General features: G+C 39.2%; 1 protein-coding gene across 7 annotated transcripts in view; it reads left to right on the forward strand.

Annotated features, from left to right (window-relative positions):
- Positions 1-2,153: 2,153 nt before the first annotated feature.
- LOC105225682 (uncharacterized) overlaps positions 2,154-27,787 on the forward strand; it is a 319,801-nt gene continuing 294,167 nt past the window's right edge. For 2 of the 7 annotated variants that reach the window (XR_007423549.1, XM_029549927.2), the window contains exons 1-2: positions 2,156-3,183; positions 9,522-11,068. Coding sequence is in view for 2 of the 7 variants with exons in the window: in XM_029549927.2 (XP_029405787.2) it covers positions 11,005-11,068 (64 nt within the window). In the remaining 5 variants the exon portion in view is untranslated. Of the gene's footprint in view, positions 3,303-9,521; positions 11,069-27,787 lie in introns of all 7 variants that reach the window. The other 5 variants (XR_007423551.1, XR_007423553.1, XR_007423550.1 and 2 more) reach the window with 5 other exon arrangements.

Genomic DNA, 27,787 nt, shown 5'->3' on the forward strand with positions numbered 1-27,787 from the left:
AACATAATAAAAAAATGTGTTTTATTATTATTTTTTTTTTTTTATTTTTGCATTCTCCATATCGTGGAGTTAAATTTACAGCTTTTGGACGAGAGATTTGGTCATCGTCAGGGTTACATTATAAAATAATAACGTTGAATTATTTTCACTTTTTTTTAAATCCTAAACATTTTTATATAAAATCATTTTAACTCCCAAATACCAGATTAAAAAAAAAAATTTTAATCCCAAATACTGGATTATAAACACAAATATCGGAGTGAAAAAACGTTTCATTTCGGTCGAACAGTTTGTGAGACCTACATATATGCTATAGTGCTTCGACATCAGCGGTTCCGCAAATGAGCAGAGGACCTTGTAGAGAAAATAATGTGTGCAAACTTCATATCGATAGCTCAAAAACTGAGGGACTAGTCCGCATATGACGAACAGACATGGCTAAATCAACTCATCTTGTTATGCTGATAATTTATTTATATAACTTATAGGATCTTCGTTCTGGGTGTTACAAACTTCGGGGTAAAAATAAAAAACCTTTTTCAGAGCAGGGCCGTAGAGGGAAATCCGGGGCCCGGGTATGATTGAAGTGAATTGTTGTTAAAAGCAATCTAGAAGATTTTATTGGCTGAACACGGGACTCCCTGACAACTCTAAGCCCGGGAAGGATTGCCCCTGATCTCTCACATCACTTCTTCACTAGTTGCGATGGTAGTAGAGAGTAGACAAGCTGTTATGGTCTTTCAGTGTTGGTATTTTAAGGGTGGCTAGTTGCATATTGGGAGCTTTAATCTTTGCTTAATGCTTGGCCGAACTTTTCTACTCTCTGAGACATGAACATTTATATTGACCATCAATTCGTAGGATCTGCAAGTTGTACGTCGTCTCAAAACGTACATTTTTATAAGTGAGTTTGTCGTTGAAAGAGATATTATCGCCTGTCAATGTTTTTCCGTTATATAGAAAACTTTTCTTTTGATCTAAGAAAACAGTTTTTTTTTTCAAATTCTCTTCCACATATGACAGCATTACATTTGGAGTATCTCAACGTACTTTATCGCCTCCATTTTACATTCAATGCGATGAATACAGACAAACTTGGAATCGAACCCAGCTCGTTTTTGTCACTACAGGTACTTTTTACCAATCTGGCTCAACTCTACCGCTGATTTTGATTCCATGATATATTCTCTCGAGCAGATAAAATTCGACGCTTTCGTTGCGATGTCTTTACTAAGGGACTTTTCCATACCTGTCGAAGGTGCCCCCACCTAATCGAGATGCAAAGACGCAACTGTTTTTTCGTTATGCAGTGGAATGGAAAATGGATGGTTATTTGTTGACGACCTGACAACCTAACCTCCTATCAACCCGGTCTCTTGCAGTTCGATTTTTGAAGAGTTTATGTCCTCCTTTGATATTTTATAAACGTTTTCACTAAAGGAATTTTCAATAAGGAATATTAAATTTGCTTTATTTTTTATTAATTTGCAAAGTAGAAAATCAAACTTGATAAAATAGTCATTCTTAAGTAAATTTCTCACTGAAAGATCAATGCCATATCAATACTTCAGAAATAATGAAAGAGCATGCAAGAGCAAAAATTACCGTTATACAAGTAACATTGCACTCTTTAAAACATATGCACACACATACATACATACATACATACATATACATATATATATATATATATGTTTTATAGTCGGAAGAGACAATATCGGACCACTATAGCATGTAGCACCTTAAAAACTGACCGATCAAAATCCAGTTCTTGTATTTGTGTATGTAATTTTCATACTTCGAAGAAAATTACTTTTTCTCTCCTTAAATAACACTAAAAATAAATTTAATTAAATCAGTTACAATTAAATTAACAACTCATTTATTGCAATGCATATTTATATACAATAAACATAGCCCCCAACGGGTTAATTTGTGTATCTCGTAGATACTTTTACACAAGCCTACGAACACCTGACTGGGACAACACGACACAACACACACGCTAAATGCCAATGTAATTCCAGCGAGCAACACTAGCTATCTCACTTACACCACCGACGCTGTTACGAGAAAAATACATAAATATCTCAGGCTGGAGCTGTTACCGCTTTCCAGGAAGAAGAGTGTATCCACAAGTGTGCAAAATATTGTTGATTAAAAACGTACACGGACAGTGGGAACCGAAGTGCATCGGTGTCGTTCTGAGCTGGCGCTGATCTGAGCAGAGGCAAGAAAATCTCAGTTGTTTCGGAAAATTGAAAGCGTTCGCTAGTGTTTAGAGCGCAAAGTGTGCGGTTTTGTGCGAAAGAAAGGTTTTGCCGAGTTTTAACGGGGACGTAGACGAAGACGACGTCGTCGGTGGTAAACGGTGGGTAAACAGTGAACGCCAGTGCATGTGTGAAGCGGCGTCTATGCAATATAGGCAATAGTAACAATAAGAATAAATTAAAAGAAGTATATAATGTATGTACATGTGCATTAGTGAGGAGCAAGAGCTGTAGCGGACGTACACAATTGGATAAACACACGCATATACATACGTATTTATGTATGTATGTATGTCTGCTTGTGTCTCTCGTTGGTCGCGACGGTTTGTGTGCGTGCGTCCAAACATTTTTTTCGTGTTGATTTTTATTAGGATTCATTTCGTCGAATTTCTGCATGAGATTTCTCTTTCAAGCAATTGATTAAATGTGAATTGTCGCCAGACAAAAGTTTTGAAAATAAAATATCTGGCTAGAACGTGTGTGAATTTTGTGTTTTGGATACAACAGCTATACCAACCACATGCAGTAGTTGGCACCAGCTGGAACTGCATTTTTTGTGTATAATTAAATGCGTGTGCCAAGCAGGATTTAAGTGAAAAACATATATTTTCTTAATAGAAAGTTATGACAAGTATTCAAAAATGAATTTGTGTTGAAAATGCAGCTAATGATTGTGAAATCGTACGCAACTTGAAGCAGTCAGAGTGCCGAAAATTGTATTAAAAAGGAGTAAACGAAAAATAAGTGTATAACAGTGAAGAAGTATGCTTCTAAATCCAAATAAATAATGCTGATATAAAATATTTCAAGCAAAATCAAAAGATATAAAGGAACGAAAAGCCTCACAAATATCCTGATTAGATTTTGGTAATAAACAACACGAATAATACCTAATTGTGCAAACTGTCGAGAAGTGAGTGTCCAAACATTTTCTCAGCTTATACCAATTTGTTTTCATCTTAGTTTTACTCTTTCCACTATTCAGCTGGTTGGGGGCCTTCAAACATAACGCTGAGACATGCGCATAGATAGGTAATTGCCATGAAAATAAATAGAAAACAAAAAACTACATTCAAGAGCGGCGGCATTAACAATAATTAGCACAACAATGTTTGATGAAATTTCTTTAATGAGAAACATTTTCATAACATGTTAAAAGTTATAACATTTTAAATAATCTCTTATATGTAAATTAATGTAACTTCCTTTGCTAATTCGCTGAAATCTGTGTTTATCTCTTGTTCCTGTGGTATATGTATATTTTTTGAAATCAAGCGAAAACATGTTTACATGCGTATGTATGTATGTTGTACATATGTACATATGAGCTACCTACATATGTATATACATACGAGTGGGTCTGTTGTATATTCGTCATATCGACTTTGTCCGCAGTCAACAGTCGTTCGGTGCTGCATTGTGTGCATTGTTGTGCTCTGCAACTTCGCCATTGCGATAACAGCGTCTGTTAACGCTGCAGCAATGCACATTTCCGCTGTAATCTGCTCTGGCAGCTGCGCTGTCAGTTGTGATTTCGACGTTGGCATCGCAACAGTTATTGTTATTTAATAGAGTATGAATACCTTTCAACGCATAATGCAGTAGATTACTTTTCTATTTTATTATAATATGATATTCTACTATATTTATAAATAAATTTATAGTTAAATCCATATCAAATGTATTTAAATATTGCTACATTTGTTTGTTGCAGCGCTGCTTGGCTGTTGCTGAAGCTCCGTCTGTATTTGATAATATTAGCTCTCACTGTCAACAGATGTAAACTAACATTTGCGCTATCAGCTAATGTGCGCTCTTTCTCTCTCACGGTATTCCTTTCAGTATGCCTCTCTTGCTTTCTTTAACTCTATGGTTATTTTATCTGCGAATGAAAAAGACAGCTCCTCAATTTTATATTTATTGGTGTTGTTTTGTTGTGAATTAGATTGGAAAATGGAAAATAAAATATTTGTTATTTGTTATGAATACTCATTACATTTTATTCACTTTTATTTGGCAACCCTTCGACAGTAAGTTGATTAGCCTCAGCACTGACAGCAGTAGCAATGAATGGAGGGTTCTCGTTGATTAAGCCAGATGTTTTGTTGTTTAACGTTTATGCAGTAGCATTCAAGATAAGCAAATATTAGAATGTGTAGTATTAATATAAATAAATATATTTGTAGTAGGTACATACATACATATGTATGTATGTAGTCATTTGAAGTTTTCACAGCTGGAGTTAATGTAAATGGGAAGTGATGTTAGATATCCACATACATACATATATACGATACAAATGCGATACATATTTAATGTATTTATGTACTCGGTTTATGTAAAATATATGGTAAATACATATACAGTGTTCGCTCGCGAATTAGAACCACATTAATGCTTCGCATAACTTTCAAAAGCATATAAAGAGTTTTTTTTTTTATTTTTGGATCGTCAACAATGATTTCTTATAAATAATTGATTCGCTATGAACACCTTTTTCAAGCATTTACAAGGTCCGGACTTTGGTTTCTAAGGATAAAGTATTTTTCTTACATTTATTTATCATTTTAGCGTTATACTTTTACTCTTAAACAGATATTGCCATCATATTTTACACAGCATCCTGCCAAAAATGTATGTCACGTTGTCATGGCGTGTTTCGAAGCACCGTAATCGTAGTCTTTTAACATTTCTCTCGACCAATCCACACGATTTTTTGACTCATTGACATATTGTGTGAGACCCAACGAGGAAAAATTTTTCTACAAGGAAAAAATTCATGCAATTTTAAATGTATGCTGGTCTCACTAATGACTATAGTTGTCCAAATCTCACGATAGGTCACATGACGATCTTGAAATATCACACACTGCATAGTTTTCGAAAGGAAAACTTATTTTGAACTACTTGCAAGAAATTCGTATTGGATTGATCTGCGACCTCGATTAGATTGATTAGATTCAACGTTTCATCAATAATCACTGGTCCTTGATGCAGCTTGATCGAATTAAGGTTCTTCGATGCATTGCTGCTGAGATTATTCACGCCGAATGTCGTCAAATCCCGAAACATAAAAGGCATTAGAGGGAATTTTCGAATTTTCGTTTTCGTGGTAAGAAACAATGGAGCCATTCTCATTTGAATCGAAAAATTCCAATTTCTCAGTTTCATGCACTTAATTCATCACCTGCTTTTGCTTTATGCCATCGTAACCACTTTTTCCAGCATTCAAAACATCGATGCTGTTGCATTTGTTTTTATCTGCAAAAACGATAACTATGACCGCTGCTATGGATGTCTCCCTGCAACAATTCTTCTTTTGCGCTGCGCACTAATTCGCAACAACGAGTGAGTGACTTTTCTTATTGTACTTTACTCTCATTGTGTTGCTCAGAGCGCCATTTATCACAATATGCTACACCTTGGGAATACCACCAAAGCAAATTAGACTCCGTTTGTGACAAAGGATAACAGATAATAATGATAAAGAGCGTTGCACAGGGAACGCACAAAGGATATGAATGTGTGCAGAGAGAGAGAAAGTGCATAAGCTATTGTTCGTATGTATTTGGCTTGATTAGTTAAGTTTCGAAGGACATGTGCGTCTGATTTCAGAAGTGACAACTTTTGCACTTTTGCTGTTCACTATTAGAATATTTATTTTTTCGTGATGTTTATTCCGTTCATAAGACCCATTCGGGTTAGGTACATAGCTCTCAGTAATTTTTCAAAATCTTAAGAATTTTATCCACGCTTAACATTTCTTTTACATACAAAAACATACATTTCGAACATTTCGAACATATTGTAAATATTTATTTGAAAATGGGCCCCTGGAAAGTATTTGAAAATGAAAAAGGAACTGCTACAAACCAAAACCCCAAGCGTGTTAAACGAGCACGAGCAGCACGGTGTCTTTGTCTTTTCTCGTCGCCCGTCGCTTACAAAATCCAGTTTGGGGCGACAAGAGAATCTTTGTGAAAAACAGTCTAACGACGACTAACCGCAGCAAAAGGCTCCATTTATGAGCTAACGGGTGGGCCATCTAACGTTTTAAATTTAAATTATCTATATTTCGACATTGGAAACGTCAAATACCATTCGGAAAGTGACAGATATTCAGTAAAAAGCCTAAAATTTACGAAATGGGTCGCTATTTACTATTCCACAGTTCGCAGATTGGGCAGAAGATCGTTTGTCCGAGGATGGTCAATTTTACCGAAAAATCATCTTTTCGGACGAGGCTCATTTCCACCTCGATGGTTACGTTAACAAGCAGAATTGTCGCATTTGGGGCACAGAAAACCCGCACGTAATCGTCGAGAAGCCAATGCACCCAGCACGAATCACTGTATGGTGCGGATTTTGGTCTGGTGGAATCATCGGCCCATTTTTCTTCGAAAATGAAGAAGGAACCGCCGTTCGCCGTGGTGAGCGATATCGCGCAATGTTAACCGAATTTTTCTTCAAGCAAATTGAAGAGGAAGACTTGGACAACATTTGGTTCCAGCAGGACGGCGCTACGTGCCATACAGCAAACGCTACACTCAATCTTTTACGCCCTATCTTCGAAATTTAAAATTTTATATGGCCCACCCTATAGATCTATATAAAGTTTGCTTTGGCGATTCCAACAAAAAACAGGTCTGAATATGCTCTATGCTTTTTTTGACAAGCGAATTTTCTGAAAATATTTAATATTAGGTGCATTTTAGCATATACTGTTATTGTTGTTATATCTTTGAATTGTCCATGCTGCTGCTCCATTATTTGTTTTGCTAATTTTTTATGTTCCGAGTGAGTTTGATTGTGGTTGTTTGTATATTCTACATTATTATTTTCCCTGGTTGCATTTGCCATTGAACCAATTTTGTCTCTCTTCAGGCGTTAAATATTGTAACAACTTCTGTGTTACTTTTTAATACACTAATCGTTTGTGGTAGGCCTTTGTGGAAAGATATTACGGATTAGAGTTGCCACTTATTCAAAAATAAAGCTGTGCTGAATACTAAAAAGTTTCGAATTTTAAAAATGATGACTATATCTTGACAGACACCCCAAGTTCAAAATACCGACACATCAAAATACCAACAAATCAAAACACCGAGAAATCAAAATACCAACAAACCAAAATATCGACACGTGAAAAGTATTTTATCTTGTCTGCCTTTGTTTCTATCGAATCACAGAAAGAGAATTCTACTGACCCAGGGTTATGATCCTGAGCGTTCTCGTTGCCTAAGCCCGCAGGGCCTCCAACGGACAACACCACCTTTACTTGATCTGATTTGTCGGTATTTTGACCGTCGGAATTCTAAATTTCGAGATTTTGACTGTCGGCATGACGATCCCATCAAATTTGACACCCTTCTTCCATCACTTCTAGGTCCTGGTGAAAAAAACTCTACTTGTTCTTCTAAATTATCCGAATATTTATCCTAACTTCGAACTCATATCTAGAGTCTGAAAGTTTGTCAGCATTTTTTACATGATTTCTTCATAATTTGTTGCTTTATGGTTACCTAGGAAATTTTCCACTGTCAACACAAAACTTTTAACCGTCGATTACGGAACTTTCCTAATTTTGCTGTTTTGATTTTTACTTAAACTTTTCAGTAAGGATGCTGAGAGTGGAGATCACTTGATATTTCTATGTGCAAAGAAATAAATTGTTTTGCTATCAAGTCGTTAATTGATCAAAAAAGAAGATATGCATTACGTATCACCACTTTACAATACCAAATTCACGTTCTGTAAAGAATGTGTTCGCTTAATTTATGGTCAACATAGTCGGCCTACTGAGCGTACTATACGCAACACTATCACCCATCTTGAGACCACGTCCAGCGCGCAGTGAAGCAAATACTTCAGCCGTAGCTGAGAGTGTGCATGACGATCGCGGAGAGTCGATTCGACGCTGTTCGCAGCAAATCAGACTGACGTTTGGAACGACTTGGTGCATTTTACTTCGAGATCTTAAATTAAAAGCGTACAAAAGACAGCTTGTGCAAGTTTGTCGCTTCGCTATATGAGCTATTGAAAAGTTTCAAGAATATCCGCAATTTCGAGCCAAATTTTGTTCAGTGATATTTTTATTTTTTTTTTATTTTATTAAAGCTTACATAATAAGCATATTATTATATAAACTAAAGTACGCAGCGCTAGCATCATAGGCTTTCGGCTGAATTCAGTGATATATCTGGCTCAATTGTTATAGAAACGAGCAAAGTTGCCGCATTTGAGACGAAGTGTTACCTGAAGAGGTTCAAGAGCTGCCATTTCATATAGAAAAAGACAACGTTTTGATGTGGTTTATAAACCGGTGGAATCATCAGTCCATATTTCTACAAAAATGATGCCGGTGAGAACGTAACCGTCAATAGCGACCGTTATCTCGTCATGATTAGCGATGGCTGAAATTGAAGCTCGTGATCTCACTTCTCACTCAACGCGTCAATCAATGGATTTATTAAGAGAACACTTCGGGAAACAGACAATTTCACGTGCCAAGACCGTGTGATATCACACTGTTAGACTCTTTCCTGTGAGGATATGAAAAGTGCGGACAATCCCACTTCGACTCAGGCCTTGAAGCAAAACGTAGCCGCGGCCAACATTTGAAAGAGATAATCTCGTAAAAATAAATGTCAAGGAATATTCTTTCGAATATTTATTTCCTATTTAATTTTAAGTTTCTGTGTTCAAATGTTTATTCCGGATTTCATTTGAAGTTTCTGTGTTTTTTTTTTCTAAAAAAATTAGGGAACCGCGAAATGGATCACCCTTTAAAACATGGATGCTTGTGCTACTTAAGTTTCATGATGAAAAGAAGCGTTGATTATGAAACTGAGAAGTATATTTTAATAGAAAAAAAAACATAAATTCCTGCCGAGGGAAATTCTCCCCCCAAAGAAATAAAAACATTTCTTTCAAAAACCGGCAGAGCAAGACAAATCTATTTGCCTTGTCTGCGCTCTTCAGTGATCAGGTCGTATATTCGGATTTCCCAGCTATAATTTTGAGTTATCTAAACTTTGACGCTACCGCAGTCATATACACCTTAATTTTACCATATACATACTTATACATATATGTATACCCTTATGTTATAAAAGCGATATACATGCCTATGTAATGCATTAAAAAATAGAAAACATACTTGCTATTGTAAACAAAATTTAATTAAAAAGTTACTTGCAATTAAATTTTCTATAATAATAGTTCCGACTTTTTCTCACATTCTCATTTCAGGACGAAAACAATAGCACGTCTACACAACAAAACAACGCAAACTACACACACTGCTTGCTAACTGCTTGCAAATAACAACAACCACACTTCAAATGTTACGGTGAAGAGCGAGAATAAAAAGGATTTGCAAATAAAATATTGAAAATCAAATGCAAATTGTAAATTTCACCGAACAAATAGAGCAAAACGCAGAAAAAAGCAGAGAAAGCCAGCGAAGGACTACTGCGCCAATCAGCGGTGAAAAATACGAAATGCGTCGGAAAAATATCTAAATAAAAGCAATTTTCAATGGAAAATACGTAAATGCGAAGTGGGAACCCCGTTAAAAGCACACAAATCTCATTGCCTTGCAGTGAGTGAAGTCAAAGCGAAAAGTGTAAAAAATAATTGGCAGTGGATAAAAAAGTGTCAAATGCGAAGCCAAAATAAAAAGTGACGAGCAAAACGACGAGCGAATGCACAACGTGAAGTGCAAAGCGAATGTATGTATGTATGTACGACAGTGACGGGTGTTACGCGGGGAGCGCAATAGTGGCTTGTGGCTGCGACGGTTGATCGGGTTGATACATTGCGGAAAATCCTTTGTTTTCACTTTGGCTTTCCGGCCAAAGCTGCCAACTACACAGGCACACAAAAAAAAAAAAATAAAAATAAATTGAAATCATAAGCTCTCGGCAAATTTAAATACGGTAAAACCGATGTGTGTCCTCCACCTCATCCGCGCCATCTAAACACGTAAACGCGCGTAAGGACGAAATCGAATACTCGCATGCCCTTTATGGAAATACCCGCCGACTAGTTTAACAATAACAATAACAACTGACAAACTGCGCCGCGAAACGTGCGGAAAATTTCATTGCTGCACATTGCCAACCGAAAGGCATACCTAGCGAAAAAACCCACTGTAACCGCGACCGAACGGCTGCCGGCAAACGCCACACACACTACAATCGCGATTTCATGATTTTCCGCCACACAGCAGACGCAACCGTTTAGGGCTCGCTGCCTAGTCGCCTGCCGCGTGTCGCTGCGTTTGTGTGGCTGCGGAATTTTCGGTGCGTCGTCGCCGTCGTGTTTGTTGTGGAAATTTGGCAATTTCACAGGCGCAACGGTGCGCACTTTAGCCTTGAAACCGCATAGCACACATTCGGGCGTTCGGCATTTCACATGCCCGTATCTATAAAGAACGTTTGAATCGCATTGTATAGTGCAGTCGGTTTAGGGTCGCTTAACTGTTGGCGTTTACCAGCAAACAAGCGTATTAAAATTTACGTACTCTACGTTTGTAACGGATTGCTGTAATCAACGGCGTATCGCGCCTCTACCATTCAATTGAATCTTGGCAGGCGAAGTAAATAAGTTTTACAGTGTGTCGCGGTGTTTCCGCTGTGCTCTCTAACGCGTCGCGGTAAAACGTGTTGATGAACTGCAATTTAGTATTAACGCTCAAATACTTTTCTGTTGTTGCTGTTGTTAAACAATAATGTCATCAAAATGTGGATTAAACCTGATTTTCGTGTCGATCATTTTCATTATCATCGTAAATGGTAAGTTCGAATCGTATTTGCACACGCCTAGTATTTACATTTCAACGTATTTAATATAAGTAAAAAAAACAAGTAAGGAAGGGCTAAGTTCGGGTGTCACCGAACATTTTATACTCTCGCATGATAAAGTGATAATCGAGATTTCATTATCCGTCATTTACATATTTTTTTATTTTGCTGTAAAATTAATTAGAATTAAATTCTGAGAGATTTGCCGATATTTTTGGTGAAAAATTAGGTTAGGTTAGGTTAGGCACTGTGTTCTTCGTGTTCGATATCAGGGACCTTGAAAAGTTATAGTCCGATCATGACAATTATTCCACAAGGGATACCTCAGCTCAAATACCGTAGTTGTGAAAAGTTTTATTCCGCGAAGGCATCAGATGGAATTCAAAATAGCGTTTATATGGGAAGAAGGCGTGGTGGAGAACCGATTTCGCCCATATTTAGTATATGTCATCAGGGTGTTAAAAAAATACTATATACCGAATTTCATTGAAATCGGTCGAGTAGTTCCTGAGATATGGTTTTTGGTCCATAAGTGAGCGACGCCACGCCCATTCGCAATTTAAAAAAAGGCTGGGTGCAACTTCCTTCTGCCATTTCTTCCGTAAAATTTTGTGTTTCTGACGTTTTTTATTAGCCGGTAATGCACTTTTAGTGATTTTCAACATAACCTTTGTATGGGAGGTAGGCGTGGTTATTATCCGATTTCTTCCATTTTTGAACTGTATATGGAAATGCCTGAAGGAAGCGACTCTATAAAGTTTGGTTGACATAGCTATAGTAGTTTCCGAGATATGTACAAAAAACTTAGTAGGGGGCGCGGCCACGGCCACTTTTCCAAAAAAATTGGGTTCGAATGTGCCTCTCGCTAATGCGATCATTTGTGCTAAATTTCACTTTAATATCTTTATTTATGGCTTAGTTATGACACCTTATAGGTTTTCGGTTTAAGCCACTTTGTGGGCGTGGCAGTGGGCCGATTTTGCTCATCTTCGAACTTAACCTTCTTATGGAGCCAAGAAGTTTCATCATGATATCTCAATTTTTACTCAAGTTACAGCTTGCACGGACGGACGGACAGACAGACATCCGGATTTCAACTCTACTCATCACCTTGATCACTTTGGTATATATAACCCTATATCTGACTCTTTTAGTTTTAGGACTTACAAACAACCGTTATGTGAACAAAACTATAATACTCTCTTTAGCACTTTGTTGCGAGAGTATAAAAATATGTATATATCAGGCTAAAATGGAGCATTTTGATGCGTTGTTAGTTTGATTCCAATTTTTGTTAGGCTTGTGGAAGCTAAAAATATTTCAGTAGTATTTCGCTATTACTTTGCTTCCAATTAGGTCCCGGTCTCGTCAATTACTTCTTCACTCTCTCTCACTTTCTGTCCAGCGAGCATTTTCCTGATAGAGAGAGAGAGAGAGAAAGAGAGGAAAAAGTTGCTGTGGGCCAGATCGGTAGAATACGGTAATGAGCACAAAAACATTCCCAACCTCAAATAAAGCAATTTTCCCAAAGTTTTAATTGATTTGCCACAACATCCTCTTCTTTCAATGAGATCTAACTATCCCCAATAAAAAAAGTCATAACTGATTGCTAATCTTTTTCCATTTTTGTTTCTCATTCATCGCCTGCAGATGTACAAATTCCGGTTTCTTACGACAGAACAGTTCTAAATCCACTCAGAAGCATAAATGAGATGTTGTACGAGGGCTGCTATATATATTTCTGGCCTAATAATGCAAATAGGAATATTTATCAAGGAAAATATTTTTTTTTCGTTGGATTTGGCTCGTCTTGGAAGACCCACACGGTCGATTGCTGTTTTGTTTCGGGTCATACGCATAGATCCATGATTCGTCACCTGTGACGATCTTATAAACGTCTTTTGAAGCACCGCGATCGTATTTTTTCAGCATTTCTTTACACCAATCCACACGAGCCTTTTTTTGAGCGATTGTCAAATTGTGCCGGATCCAACGAGAACAAACCTTTTTTACGGCCAGGTGTTCATGCAATATCGAATGTATGCTGGTGGGAGAAATGCATAGGCATGCCTCTATCTGAAAGTATGTTACATGACGGTCTTGCATTATCAGTTCACGTACGGCATCTATGTTTTCTGGCACAACGGCTGTTTTTGGATGACCTTCACGGAATTCGTCTTTGAGCGAGCGTCGGCCACGATTGAATTCGTTGTAACAGTTTTTCACAGTGCTATAGGATGGTGCTAAATAGCCATACAAAGATTTTAGTTCATCGATGCACTCTTGTCGTGATAATCCACGTCGAAAGTTGTGAAAAATGATCGCACGAAAATGTTCACGAGTTAATTCCATTTTTTGGCCGAGATGAATTTTTTAATTCGCTGTAAATAAAACAATTCACGATTAAATGACAAAACGTTCTGAGTGATGTTGTGTTAAAAAATGTCAAACTTTCCAATGGAAATGTCAGATTGCACCTGGCAACACTTAGTGTTACCTAGTCCAGAAATATATATAGCAGCCTATGTATGCGGTTGATATTGAGCTCTAGTGGCACCCACTTTGCACAGAGATTTCTCATACTCAACTCATACAGCCTTTGATCTCGATGAACTTCATCTTACTGCCTTCCAATAACATTTTATGGCTACCGAGACGTCTACAGCGTTCATTGTCTTTGGTGCTTATATGGACTCTAGCTAATTTAGGCAATCACGAAAAGACGAAAGAAGTCGTTCGGTGTCAGGTCAGTAATATACGTGATATTAGATTGGAAGTGCTTCTTGCGCGAACAACTTTCGCCTCATCTGAAAACACCCATAGAGTCGGCGTCATGTTACTTTTAGGCTCTTTCGTATAAATCCACGATTCGTCAGTAGACACGTTGCCATTGCCGTGTTTCGAAGCACCGCTATCGTATATTTTTTACATTTCTCTCGACCAATTGACACGAGCATTTTTATGAGCGATCGACAAATTGTGTTGAGTTCAACGCAAATACATTTTTTACAGTCAAATGTCCATGCTATATTGAATGTATACTGGTCCCACTTTTCCTTATACGTAGGTTGCCTTTTTGTTTCGAGACTTGGCAACCGTGTTCTTGCAATCTGACAATTCGCAGCTTTATCGTTAGGTTTGACATTTTTGATGTGCCCAAAAAATAAGGTGACATTGTATTTATTTTGAAAACTCTTTATTTATTCTTCCAAATCAATTTCATCCCCTTCAGAGTAATCCCCTCCCGATGCAATGAACTTATTCCAACGGATTTTCCAATCATCGATAAAAACGGTGTCCCCGGAGCGGTCTTTTGAGCATGGTGAACAGCCAGAAGTCGCACGGCGCCAGATCAGTTGAATACGGTGGTTGCGAAACGATATGGGTTGAGCTTTTGGCGGAATGATCACGAATTACGAGGGCAGTATGGGATGGTGCATTATCGTGGTCTAAAAACCAAGCATTGTCTTTCCACAATTCCGGCCTTTTTAGGCGGATAGCGTTACGCAAACGACGCATAACGTTCAAATAATATTCCTTGTTGACTTTTTCATAATGCACAACACCACTATAATCGAAGAAAACAGTCAACATGACCTTAATTTTTGAGCGACTTTGGTTCGATTTTTTTGGTCTCGGCTCTCTTTTGGCACGATATTCGCTCGATTGATCGGTTGTTTCGGGGTCGTAAGCATAGATCCAAGTCTCATCGCCAGTTATAATGCGTTGCGTTTCGTGACACCCTAGTAGTCGGAAAGCATCGTTTCACACACTTCAACGCGACGCCTTTTTTCCAAAAAATTCAGTCGAGATTTGACGCGCTTGAGGCCCAAAACATCCTTCAAATTGGTATTGGCTGAGCCTTTCGATATGCCAACTTCATCAGCAAGGTCTCTAATTGTTAATCGACGGGTTTTCAACACCAAATCTTTGATTTGCTAAACTTGAGCTTCGTCGGTTGAGGTTGATGGTCGCCCTGGACGCTCTTCGTCTTCGACACGTTCACGGCCGGCCTGGAACTCACTATACCACTTGTAAACATTTTTTTTAGACATAGCCTCATCACCAAAGGCTTTCTGCACCATCCTCACAAAACGACACGTATCTCAAACACTAATGAATATTTTGTCATGAAATTTGACATAAATGTGACTGACAGTACTACCAACCTAAAAAAAAAAATAATTCTCCAAATCCTTCGACGCGCGCAGTTTAAATTCCAATGTCACCTTATTTGAGAACGTTTTGACACACGAGTACTATTAGTGTTATTTACAGTAACTTGAAGTATTCATCTCGGTCAAAAACAGAAATTAGATCGCGAACATTTTTGCGCGATTATTTTGTTACAAGATCGTAGATCGCTCCAAGACGAATTTCGTGAGGATCGTCCAAGATCAGTTGTTGTTTCGGAAACGATTGGTGCTATGTGCAAGATCGCTATGTGACTTATCGTGAGATTGAGATAACTAATGTATAACCTCTAATATTAAAAGTTTTCATTATCAGTATGAGTAATGGATGACTCATTATATAAGTTCAGTAAACAGAATTGTACTAAAACAGTATTAGAAAAATTCTGACATATTTACTTTACAGAAAAATTTTTTCGTCAGTTTAGTTACTGCTATGTGGGAGTCACGTTCCACGACAGTCTGACTAATGTAACGGAAATGAAAGCGTTATTATATCTTATTAGGTTTACACCTTTGCTTTCGCCGTTTCCAATAGATGTCTCTAGGGCCAAGCACTGGTCGATTAAATCGTTTTATATCGATCTTGGACATTTGAATGAAATATATATTGTTACAAAAAGTAGTATTAAGTTGTATTTGTATTACTATATGCATCCCTGATTATGAACAATAGCTGTAGGTATATGGAATAGCATTTGTCTTGTTGTAGACATCTGGCGCCACACTGTCTACTCGTCTAGTTAAACAATTGCTGAGTCTGGCGCCGCGACTGTCTGCTTGCGTCTGGCGCCGTATAGCCGTATGTTCTGGTAATTTCCAGACGCGATATTCTAGAAGGACACGTCGGCATCAGCGAGAAGTGCGTGGCTATAGTCGTATGTTCTGGTAATTTCCAGACGCGATATTCTAGAAGGACACGTCGGCATCAGCGAGAAGTGCGTGGCTATATAAGCCGTGGCAGCGCCAACGTAATCAATCAGTGCTAAGAGTAAACTGCTATAGTGTAGACGAGTTGTGAAATAAAGAGTTGTTGAATTAAATTAAACAGTGTTGATTTTATTTGTCAATCCAGAGATACGAACCTAACAAAGTAAACTAGCAAGAGTAAATTCGTAACAATTGGTGTCAGAAGTGGGATTGTCAAATAATCCAAATTCAAGATGGTTAAATTCGGAGAATTGAGAATTCAGCAATTAAAAAAGGAACTGGAGGAGCGTAATTTGCCGATAAGTGCGCAAAAGGCGGATCTGCAGGCACGATTACGTGAAGCAATGGAAGCGGATGGAATTAATGTGGACGAGTTCGAATTTGTTGGGCCAGAAACTTCTACAAAGGTAGAAGAAAAAGTAGAAGAACAACGAACATCATCAAGTGTGGACATGAACTTGCTGTTAGTGGCTATTAAGCAAATAGAAAATCGTCTGGCACAGCAAATAGCTGAAAATACAGAAAATGCAGTGCAAACAGAAAATCGTCTGGCACAGCAAATGACGCAAATAGCTGAAAATACATCACAGTTAGAGTCTCGCCTTACACAACAAATGACTGAAAATAATACGCAGTTAGAAAATCGTTTGGTACAACAGATTACGGAAAATACTACACAACTACAAAAACAAGTGCAAGAGAAATTTTCAAAATTTGAAGACGAATTAAGCACAATAAAAAATGACGAAGAAAATTTAAGATCAGAATTTCTTCAACTGAGTAATCGTATGCGAGAACTGCAACTGCATGGCCCTGCACCATCAACAAATAATCCAAGATTGAAGGCACCCACATTCGATGGAAGTATTCCATTTCAAACTTTCAAACTTCAGTTTGAAAAGACAGCATTGGCCAATAACTGGAATGCAGCGGACAAAGTGGCGTCCTTGTTTGTATCATTGAAAGGACCTGCGGCAGAAATCCTTCAGACTATTCCAGACTGTGAACGGGACAACTATGAGGCATTGATGAGTGCGATAGAAAGACGATATGGTAGTGAGCACCGGAAACAAATATACCAGATCGAACTGCAAAATAGGGGTCAGAAAATGAACGAGTCATTGCAAGAGTTCGCAACTGAAATAGAACGACTGGCTCATTTGGCAAATGCAGATGCACCTGTGGATTACATTGAGAGGGTAAAAATTCAATGTTTCATAAATGGAATTCGTGATGTGGACACCAAACGCGCCACATATGCATTGCCAAAAAGAACGTTTGCTGAAACGGTTTCGCACGCCCTCACACAGGAAACAGCTTCCCTACTAAGTAAACCAGCACACAAGGTACAAAGGGTTGAAATGGAACAACCGGCGCTGATGGAAGAAATATTGAAGACTCTGAAGACAATTGCTGCACCGCGAGTAAATACAACAGGCAGATGTTTCAACTGTGGAAAAGCGGGTCACTTTGCCCGAAATTGCAATATAAAAGTAAACCCATCAAAACGGAAACAACCAACAGATAACGAGGACGAAGCATCCACATCTCACAAGTCGTTAAACTAAAACGGAACAGTTCAAAGGGGCGTGAGCTGGTTCCCACAACTATTTGCCCCGCCATCTCGATATCACAAATAGGTCGCCATGACAACAATCTTACTATCAACGGCATCGTAAATGGACGACTGTCAACGCTTACTTTGGATACTGGTGCCACACATTCAATTATCCGACCGGATGTGGTAAGAGGGACGGTTGAACCATTAGTCGGTTGCAAGCTTCGAACGGCCACCGGGGAGGAAGCAGCTGTCGCGGGAAAAGTGTTTTGCGAAGTGATGATTGGTACCCTGGAAGTTAATCACACCTTCATCGTAGCAGAAATCACGGATGAAATTATAATGGGAGTAGATTTCATGATTGATCACGGGGTTACTTTGGATTTAAACAAGCAAATGCTGTTTTGCCAGAACATGGAGATGCCTATAAACACCGGATATGTGACCAACGTTGAAAGTAAGAGGGTGATTGTTGATGATAATCAGAGCATTCCACCAAAATCTGAGGCGATTGTATGGGCTAAAGTGAATGGAGGAGGTGGGACTGAAGAGTTGTGGATTGTGGAACCAACAAAAATAGATACACCCATATTGGTAGGAAGAACGCTTGTGAAAACTAGAGAAGACGCCACCATTCCGGTGAGAGTAGTGAATGAATTCAACACGCCTATAAGTCTGAAGAAAGGAGCAGTAATTGGTCAGTGCCAGAATATAAGTGCAATAGCACGATGCGAACGGTCACAACAGAAGCCTACGATTGAGCCTCAGCAGATAAGTCCTACACTCCTAAATAATTTGCTGAACGAACTGCATGGAAATGAAAAATTAAAAGCAGAAAAACTATTAGAAAAATACGCATCCATATTTGCAAACGAAGGAAACACAGGAAGAACCGGCATTGTCAAGCATCGCATAAATACTGGAGACGCTAAACCAATCCGACAAGCTCCGCGTAGGGTTCCACTAGCAAAACGTGAGGATGCTAACAAAATTATTGAAGACATGCACAAAAACGGTGTAATCGAACCTTCAATAAGTCCATGGAGCTCACCTATCGTCTTAGTCAAAAAGAAAGATGGTAGCACCCGTTTCTGCGTAGATTATAGGAAGTTGAATGATGTCACAAAGAAAGACAGTTATCCTCTACCAAGAATCGACGATACATTAGACACCTTGTCTGGAGCGAAATGGTTTTCTACATTAGATCTACAAAGTGGATATTGGCAAGTCGAGATTGATGAATGTGACCGTGAAAAGACCGCTTTCAGTATGGGCGACGGGTTATGGGAATTCTCTGTGATGCCATTTGGGTTATGTAATGCGCCTGCAACGTTCGAGCGACTGATGGAACATGTGTTAAAAGGACTCAACTGGAAGACATGTTTAGTGTATCTTGATGACATTATCATCATGGGAAAAAGTTTTGATGATCATCTGAAAAATCTAGAGGAAGTCTTTCAGCGAATAGCAGCAGCCGGATTACGCTTGAATCCCAAAAAGTGTTCATTATGGAAGAAGCAGGTCACATATCTCGGACATAAAGTGTCAACTGAGGGGATTCACACCGAGGAAGGAAAAATAAAAGCAGTCAAAGATTGGCCTCGACCCACCAACATACATGAACTCCGCAGCTTCCTTGGCTTATGCACGTATTACCGCCGTTTTGTACCTGGATTTGCGAACGTGGCTAGAAGTTTACATGATTTAACCAAGAAGAATCGCCCGTTTGTATGGCAGTTGGAACAAGAAAAAGCATTTGAGCAGCTGAAAGAACTACTTTGTACGGCGCCGATGTTAGCTTATCCAATACCTGGAAAGAAATTCATCCTGGATACAGATGCGAGCGCTTATGGAATTGGAGGTGTCCTGTCTCAGCTCATCGACGGACAAGAAAGAGTAATTGGGTATTACAGCAGAGTGCTCGGGAAACCAGAGAAAAACTACTGTGTGACGCGAAAAGAACTACTAGCTGTGGTGGAATGTGTAAAACATTTCCACAAGTATTTGTATGGACAACGATTCTTGCTGAGGACTGATCATGCAGCATTAAAATGGTTATTACAGTTTAAGAATCCGGAAGGCCAAATTGCACGATGGATCGAAAGATTACAGAATTACGACTTCGAAACGGAACATCGAAAGGGGATTCACCACAAAAATGCGGATGCATTATCACGTCGCCCTTGTCCACTGGAATGTAAACATTGCTCCAAATCAGAAGGAAAAGAAGGTATAATCGACGTGCGATTACTGAATATAGAACCTGAAGATGATTGGACTCCTCACCGCATCAGAATCAATCAGCTGGAGGACCCTGATCTTGCAAAGCTGGTAATGGCCAAAGAAAATGGGGTACGACCACCAAAGGAACAAATAAGTAGCGAGAGTCCAACTGCAAAAGCATATTGGGCCCAATGGAACAGCATAAACCTCGTTAATGGATACCTTCATCGTACCTGGGAAAGCGAAGATGGCAAACATTCTCGTCTGCTGATCATAGTACCGAAGTCCATGATCCCAAAAGTATTGAAAGAATATCACAATGGACCTAGTGGAGGGCACCTTGGAATAACAAAAACTATAGAGAAGATTAAACAACGGTTCTACTGGATCGGTTGTCGAGATCCCATAGCAGAATGGATAAGTAATTGCGTAGAGTGCATGGCAGCTAAAGGTCCTAAAGCCAAAAGTCGCGGTAGGCTACAACAGTACAACGTGGGATCACCATTTGAACGAGTCGCAATGGATATTGCAGGTCCGTTCCCAACCAGTACGGCCGGAAACAAATATCTACTGGTTGTCATGGACTATTTCAGTAAATGGCCAGAAGTATATGCCTTACCAAACCAGGAAGCGAAGACAGTAGCCGAAGCGTTTGTAGAAAATTGGATAACAAGGTTCGGAGTGCCCGTCGAATTACACTCAGATCAAGGCAGGAATTTCGAATCTTCCATTTTCCAAGAAGTCTGTACATTATTGGGCATCCACAAGACACGGACAACAGCGTTACACCCACAATCAGATGGGATGGTAGAGAGATTCAACCGAACGCTCGAAGAACATCTGCGGAAAATCGTTGATAAAGACCAACGGAATTGGGACAAGTGCATCCAGATGTTCCTGCTGGCGTATCGTTCAGCGAAGCACGAGACAACTGGTTACACGCCAGCAAAGATTATTTTCGGATCTGATCTGCGACTCCCTGCTGATCTTAAGTTTGGTACGAATCCTACAGCTGTAAGAAATGATGGAGATTATTGTTCGGCCTTAAAGGAAGAAATGAATGAATTGCATCTAATGGTAAGACAGCATACGCATCTGATGAGCAATAAGATGAAGGACCGGTTCGATCAAGCGGCAAATTCAAAAGGTTTTGAAGAAGGTGATCTGGTCCTGTTGTACAATCCACTTCGAAAGAAAGGCTTGTCCCCGAAATTGCAGACAGCCTGGGAAGGACCCTATATGGTGATGAAACGACTTAATGACGTGGTATACCGCATACAAAGAAATGGGAAAGCACGATGTAAAATGAAAGTAGTACATTTGGAGAGGCTCGCCCCATTTGGGTCAAGAGGATTTGTGCCTAATCGGGACGATTAGGCTTTAGTGGAGGGCAGTGTTACAAAAAGTAGTATTAAGTTGTATTTGTATTACTATATGCATCCCTGATTATGAACAATAGCTGTAGGTATATGGAATAGCATTTGTCTTGTTGTAGACATCTGGCGCCACACTGTCTACTCGTCTAGTTAAACAATTGCTGAGTCTGGCGCCGCGACTGTCTGCTTGCGTCTGGCGCCGTATAGCCGTATGTTCTGGTAATTTCCAGACGCGATATTCTAGAAGGACACGTCGGCATCAGCGAGAAGTGCGTGGCTATAGTCGTATGTTCTGGTAATTTCCAGACGCGATATTCTAGAAGGACACGTCGGCATCAGCGAGAAGTGCGTGGCTATATAAGCCGTGGCAGCGCCAACGTAATCAATCAGTGCTAAGAGTAAACTGCTATAGTGTAGACGAGTTGTGAAATAAAGAGTTGTTGAATTAAATTAAACAGTGTTGATTTTATTTGTCAATCCAGAGATACGAACCTAACAAAGTAAACTAGCAAGAGTAAATTCGTAACAATATGAAAGTGCACCCAAACACGATTTGGAAAAGTGTTCAGGCAACCCATTTCGCTATTATGCTTTGGAAAAAAGAAATTCTCTAAAAATAAATTCAACTATTTAAGCTTCATGTTTTTCTTGATAACAACGAATTTTTATAACGGGTGATTTTTTTGAGGTTAGGATTTTCATGCATTAGTATTTGACAGATCACGTGGGATTTCAGACATGGTGTCAAAGAGAAAGATGCTCAGTATGCTTTGACATTTCATCATGAATAGACTTACTAACGAGCAACGCTTGCAAATCATTGAATTTTATTACCAAAATCAGTGTTCGGTTCGAAAATTTTTTATCGACAAATTTTGTTCAGCGATGAGGCTCATTTCTGGTTGAATGGCTACGTAAATAAGCAAAATTGCCGCATTTGGGGTGAAGAGCAACCAGAAGCCGTTCAAGAACTGCCCATGCATCCCGAAAAATGCACTGTTTGGTGTGGTTTGTACGCTGGTGGAATCATTGGACCGTATTTTTTCAAAGATGCTGTTGGACGCAACGTTACGGTGAATGGCGATCGCTATCGTTCGATGCTAACAAACTTTTTGTTGCCAAAAATGGAAGAACTGAACTTGGTTGACATGTGGTTTCAACAAGATGGCGCTACATGCCACACAGCTCGCGATTCTATGGCCATTTTGAGGGAAAACTTCGGACAACAATTCATCTCAAGAAATGGACCCGTAAGTTGGCCACCAAGATCATGCGATTTAACGCCTTTAGACTATTTTTTGTGGGGCTACGTCAAGTCTAAAGTCTACAGAAATAAGCCAGCAACTATTCCAGCTTTGGAAGACAACATTTCCGAAGAAATTCGGGCTATTCCGGCCGAAATGCTCGAAAAAGTTGCCCAAAATTGGACTTTCCGAATGGACCACCTAAGACGCAGCCGCGGTCAACATTTAAATGAAATTATCTTCAAAAAGTAAATGTCATGAACCAATCTAACGTTTCAAATAAAGAACCGATGAGATTTTGCAAATTTTATGCGTTTTTTTTTAAAAAAAAGTTATCAAGCTCTTAAAAAATCACCCTTTACGACGCCATTGACATATGTAGGTTAGCGAATTAAAAAACGGCGGCTACGCTGGCTTGGTCATGTCGTCCGAATGTCACTCCCGCTCTGAAAGTATTCGACGCAGTACCCGCCGGTGGAAGCAGAGGAAGAGGAAGACCTCCACTCCACTGAAAGGACCAGATGGAGAGGGACCTGACCTCGCTTGGAATATCCATTGGCGCCACGTAGCGAAAAGAAGAAACGACTGGCGCGCTGTTGTTAACTCGGCTATAATCGCGTAAGCGGTGTCTACGTCAGTAAAGAAGAAGATTAAATTTTGCTACCCATTATTCGAACAAATTTTTTTACTTTTAAAACTTCCGCACACTCTTTTTACTAGAACATCCATGTCATTCTTATTTTTTTATCAGTTGCTTGTTGGATCCGACACTTTTTCTGCTCGCTAAAAATACCATCTAATGATTTTGTATCACTAAAGCTGACTTATCACAGTTTAACAAATATTTAAAATAATATTTCGTACTGTTATCTCTGCAAACAAATAAAAGAGAACGAAAGACTCACCATCTAAAAATCACAAAAAAAGTAATAGCAAATAAATAGTATCCAAAATGTTAATGGAAAACCGGTTTCGAAGGCGTAACCGTCTCTTTGAGAACCATATACCGATTTTTTGTTCAGTTTTCTGTTGGCAAGCGTAGAATACCGAAACAATAACATGAATCATACGAACTGTGAATAAACGAAAACGAAAATGAAAATAAAAAGCATATCTCCCCTCGAAGAGAAGGCTTACGAAAGATGGGAAAGAGCAAGAGACGTGCTAACCGTAGAGTGGACAAAAGAAACCACACACAGACGGCAGATGGATGACTCGGTCTCACATTCGTGCACACATACAGCTGCAGGCATAAACAGCGTTTGTGTTGTGAACCCCCTTGAAGTGTGAATTTGAAAACAAAGGCATTTCGTTAAGGAAGGAAAAGCAAGAAGAATCTGTATTTTGTGGGTTAACTTGAGTGTTGTTTCTTTATCTCAAGAATAGTGTGAGATTACTTGCACTTGTATGTATGTGAGCGTATGTATGTTTGTGTAGGCACATTGGCACAATTATTGGCAACACCACAAACAGGTTAAGAGCGCTCAGCTGTCTGTAGGCTGAAGGAGATGCGAAGTGGCGTTGACGCAGTTGCTTGGAAGTAGCTTTATTGTCGTCTTTCCGATCAATAGATGGATTTTCAGCACTGCATACAACAGCAACACCACTTTCTACACTCTAGGCACAAGTAGAGATAAAACGAATAAAATGAAAAAATAAAAATGAAAAATGTGCTTGTATAAAATATATGTCAAATTAGCTGTGAGTCATTGATGGCGGAAATTTATAAAGCTCGCATTTGCTTGCTGCATGAAGATGTAATTTCATGATTACGGCAAGGAAAATGTTTAAAGCGAGATAAAATTTTATAGAATTTGCAGAAACTTTTTTAAAGATTCGAATTGAAACAAACAAATATTTCGTGTCTTTAATGTTGTTAATTTGAAAATTACAAGGAAAATTTGTATTTGACTTTGGTCGGTAGTAAAACCTATGAAATAATCTATGATTTTTCAAGTAGTGCAGTTTAAGTCTTCCTTGTTCAAAACTTGTGCGGGCAATTGTCTAACCTAGAAAGAGCTTTTGCTATCATAAAACTATAAAATCCCTTAATAAATATTTTATTTTCGAAATAACTCCTTCATTCTCATACAATTTTCTTTCAAAAAGTTCAGGAGGCATTGATGCCGTTAAATGTGCTATTCGAATTAGACAACCTTGAAGAGATGAGGAAAAAATATCACTGGAGAATTTACAAAGCTGATACAAAGAAAATTGCAAGAGCGTTGATCCGTATTCGATCCGGAAAGCTATTATACTTCTTTCTATCAACACACGATAATGCCAAGGATTTTTAGACCTATAAGCCTCACCTCCTTTATGCTGAAGGTACTAGAAAGGTAGACTTACACATAAGAACAATAGTGGCGGATAATTTATTGAAGTTCCAACATGCGTACATAAAGGGCCGATCAAACGAAACTGCCCCTCACGAGGTGATAAGTGTAATTGAAAAATCACTACATTACAAACAATACACCATCGCTGCTTTCCTGCACATGAGGGCGCCTTTAGAAACATAGAAGTAAATGCTATAATTAATTCTCTGACATATGGTGGCATAGATGATACTGTGTAGAGATGGATACTATCGACACTTGAGAATAGAAAGATTATAGCTTCAAACGGCGCTGCAACACAAACAAGTTATTTGAGTAGAGGGACGCCTCAAGGAGGGGTCCTCTCCCCGCTTCTATGAGTTGTGGCGCTGAACGGAATACTACTCCAATTAAACGTTGGAGGAGTGAAAGCAGTAGCATATGCAGACGATATAGTGTTGTTGGTATCAGGCATGTTTCCTTCAATAGTCAGCGAGATTATGGAAAGAGCACTACGAAGGTTAAACTTATGGGCTAAGGACAATGGACTAGGAGTTAACCCGAGCAAAACAAAATTGATGCTATTCACAAGCAGAACCAAAATCCTTCAGTTTCATGGTCTACTATACTTGCAAGAGAATCGCCAGCAAGAATTGGGTCCTCATACCTAGTATAATCATGTGGATGTATACGGCTATCATAAGACCTATACTTACATATGGAGCTCTGGTATGGTGGCCAGCGCTAAACAAACGATACAATATTAGAAAATTAAATGGAATACAAAGAGCAGCGTGTGCGGGTGTCTGGTGATATCAGGTCATGTCCGACTAACGCGCTCAATGTGGTCCTGCATCAACTACCCATGGACTTCTTTATTCACAAAACAGCAGCTTTTGCGGCTATAAGAATAAAAGAATTCGGTGGTTGGAATCAGCAGAACTACGGGCATTATGTAAATCAGACTACATTCTGCCAAAGCTGGATTAGACACTTCCAGGTGAGGATAATATTTAGATGAGAATGGAGAAGAGGTTCAATAGGTTAGGAGGATACCATCTCAGTCTATACCGACGGATACAAAATGGACTGCAGAGTAGGCACGAGGGTATTCTTTGCTGATCTAGGCATATCTCTCTCTATACGTCTACCGAACTTGGCTAGCATCTTCCAAGCAGAAGTACTGGGCATAGAAAATGCCTGCGAAGTTCTATTGGAAAACCACGAGAATATACATAAAGTAACTATATTTACAGATAGCCAGGCGGCGCTCATGGCCTTATCTTCGCCAATGACAAATTCCAGTATAGTCCTCAATAAGCTCAATAAAAGACAAGCTCCAACTAGACTGGATCTGGGTTCCCGGTCACAGGAACATTTTCGGTAAAGAAAAAGCAGACGAGTTGGAAAAGACAGGAGCTTTCCTTAACGAATTCGAGGCGGTGCTAATACCAAGCCCGCTAGGATCGATCAAAAGAGAGATCAATAGACAATTTCAACAAGTTGCAAATAACAGATGAAAAAACATTACAAAATGGTCGATGCGATTAAGCCTCTCATCCGAGCTCCCGTAGCTTCTGACAAGTCATCAACGAAGTGTGTGGTCTGGTGGACCACTACATCCTTTCTGTTGGGGGATTTTGGACGATTCTGGTCGATCGCCTGCTTTAAGCGGTCCAGTTGTTCGCAGTAGATGGTAGAATCCACTATGAGTTGATAGTGGATGATTCCCCTCCAATCCCATCAAACACACAGCAAAACCTTCCTGGCCGTCAATCCCGGCTTGGCCACTGTTTGGGACGGTTCACCGGTTTTCGACCACTCAAAGAATGCATTTTAAACACACGTTCTAATACGAGACTCGTGACTTTGCCGGAAATCGAGATAACCCCTTAAAAAATCAACTATTGTCCTCCCAGTCCTTTAACAGACCTTAGAACGCCCGCAAATTATTTTTATTTAATTTTTGGTTCTTCTAAAGGGTTTCCTAGTATAATATATTTGTTTCCGACGAGAGTCCTCAGAAATATTTTGTAACTTGCAATCATGTTGACATGTCTCTGTAGAAATAGGAAATTGCATACTCAGTCCCCTCATTCATTCATTCCCTGTTAAATTTCTAACGAACCGACTCTATTTGGCTTCCAGCCACCTACGGAGGTTTCAAATCACCGAACTTACGCAATGCCTCTAAAAATTAAGTTCAAGCTTCACTTAATTGCTGCCGAGGTCAACACTTTACAGTTGTTTTACTGCCACACATATTCACATATACTAACATATGTATGTACGTATAGGTATGCTTGTGTGTGTAGCTTTCAGAATTTTGCGAAAAACCAAAAATTTCACATAACCGGTTGTGAAACGTTGTGATGGGCCAACTGTTTAACCTATCACTTCACGGCCAAATGCCTTTTGGCTCAAATTGTATGGGGCATCGCACACGCATACATCGTTAGATGTGTGTATATGAGGTTCCAAAGTAGATAATGCTCATAAAGCATGCAAGCACACAACAAATACAACTAATTTACAAGCTCAACTACAAGCCCGACTTAGCGTACATATTTACACCTATCCATGCATACATACATACATATATACATACATTTTTATACATACATTACTCATATTTGCTTGCATAGAAGCGTTCGTAGCTTTTCCGAGAGCACCACAAGATCGAGACATTGACCTCGGGTGTATTGTTTGCTGTTGACGCTTTGTTGTTGGTGTTGTTGTTGATGTTGTTCTGCTTGCCGGTTGGTTGTCGGCAGTGCAAATGAGCTTGTTGCCGGCCAAGTGAGCAGGCAATCAGCCAAGCATTCAAATAAGCAACCTGTCTGACGCTTTGACAGTTCGCGGAATATC

This window comes from Bactrocera dorsalis, chromosome 1, assembly GCF_023373825.1.
Source record: "Bactrocera dorsalis isolate Fly_Bdor chromosome 1, ASM2337382v1, whole genome shotgun sequence".
Taxonomy (NCBI): Eukaryota; Metazoa; Arthropoda; class Insecta; order Diptera; family Tephritidae; genus Bactrocera; species Bactrocera dorsalis.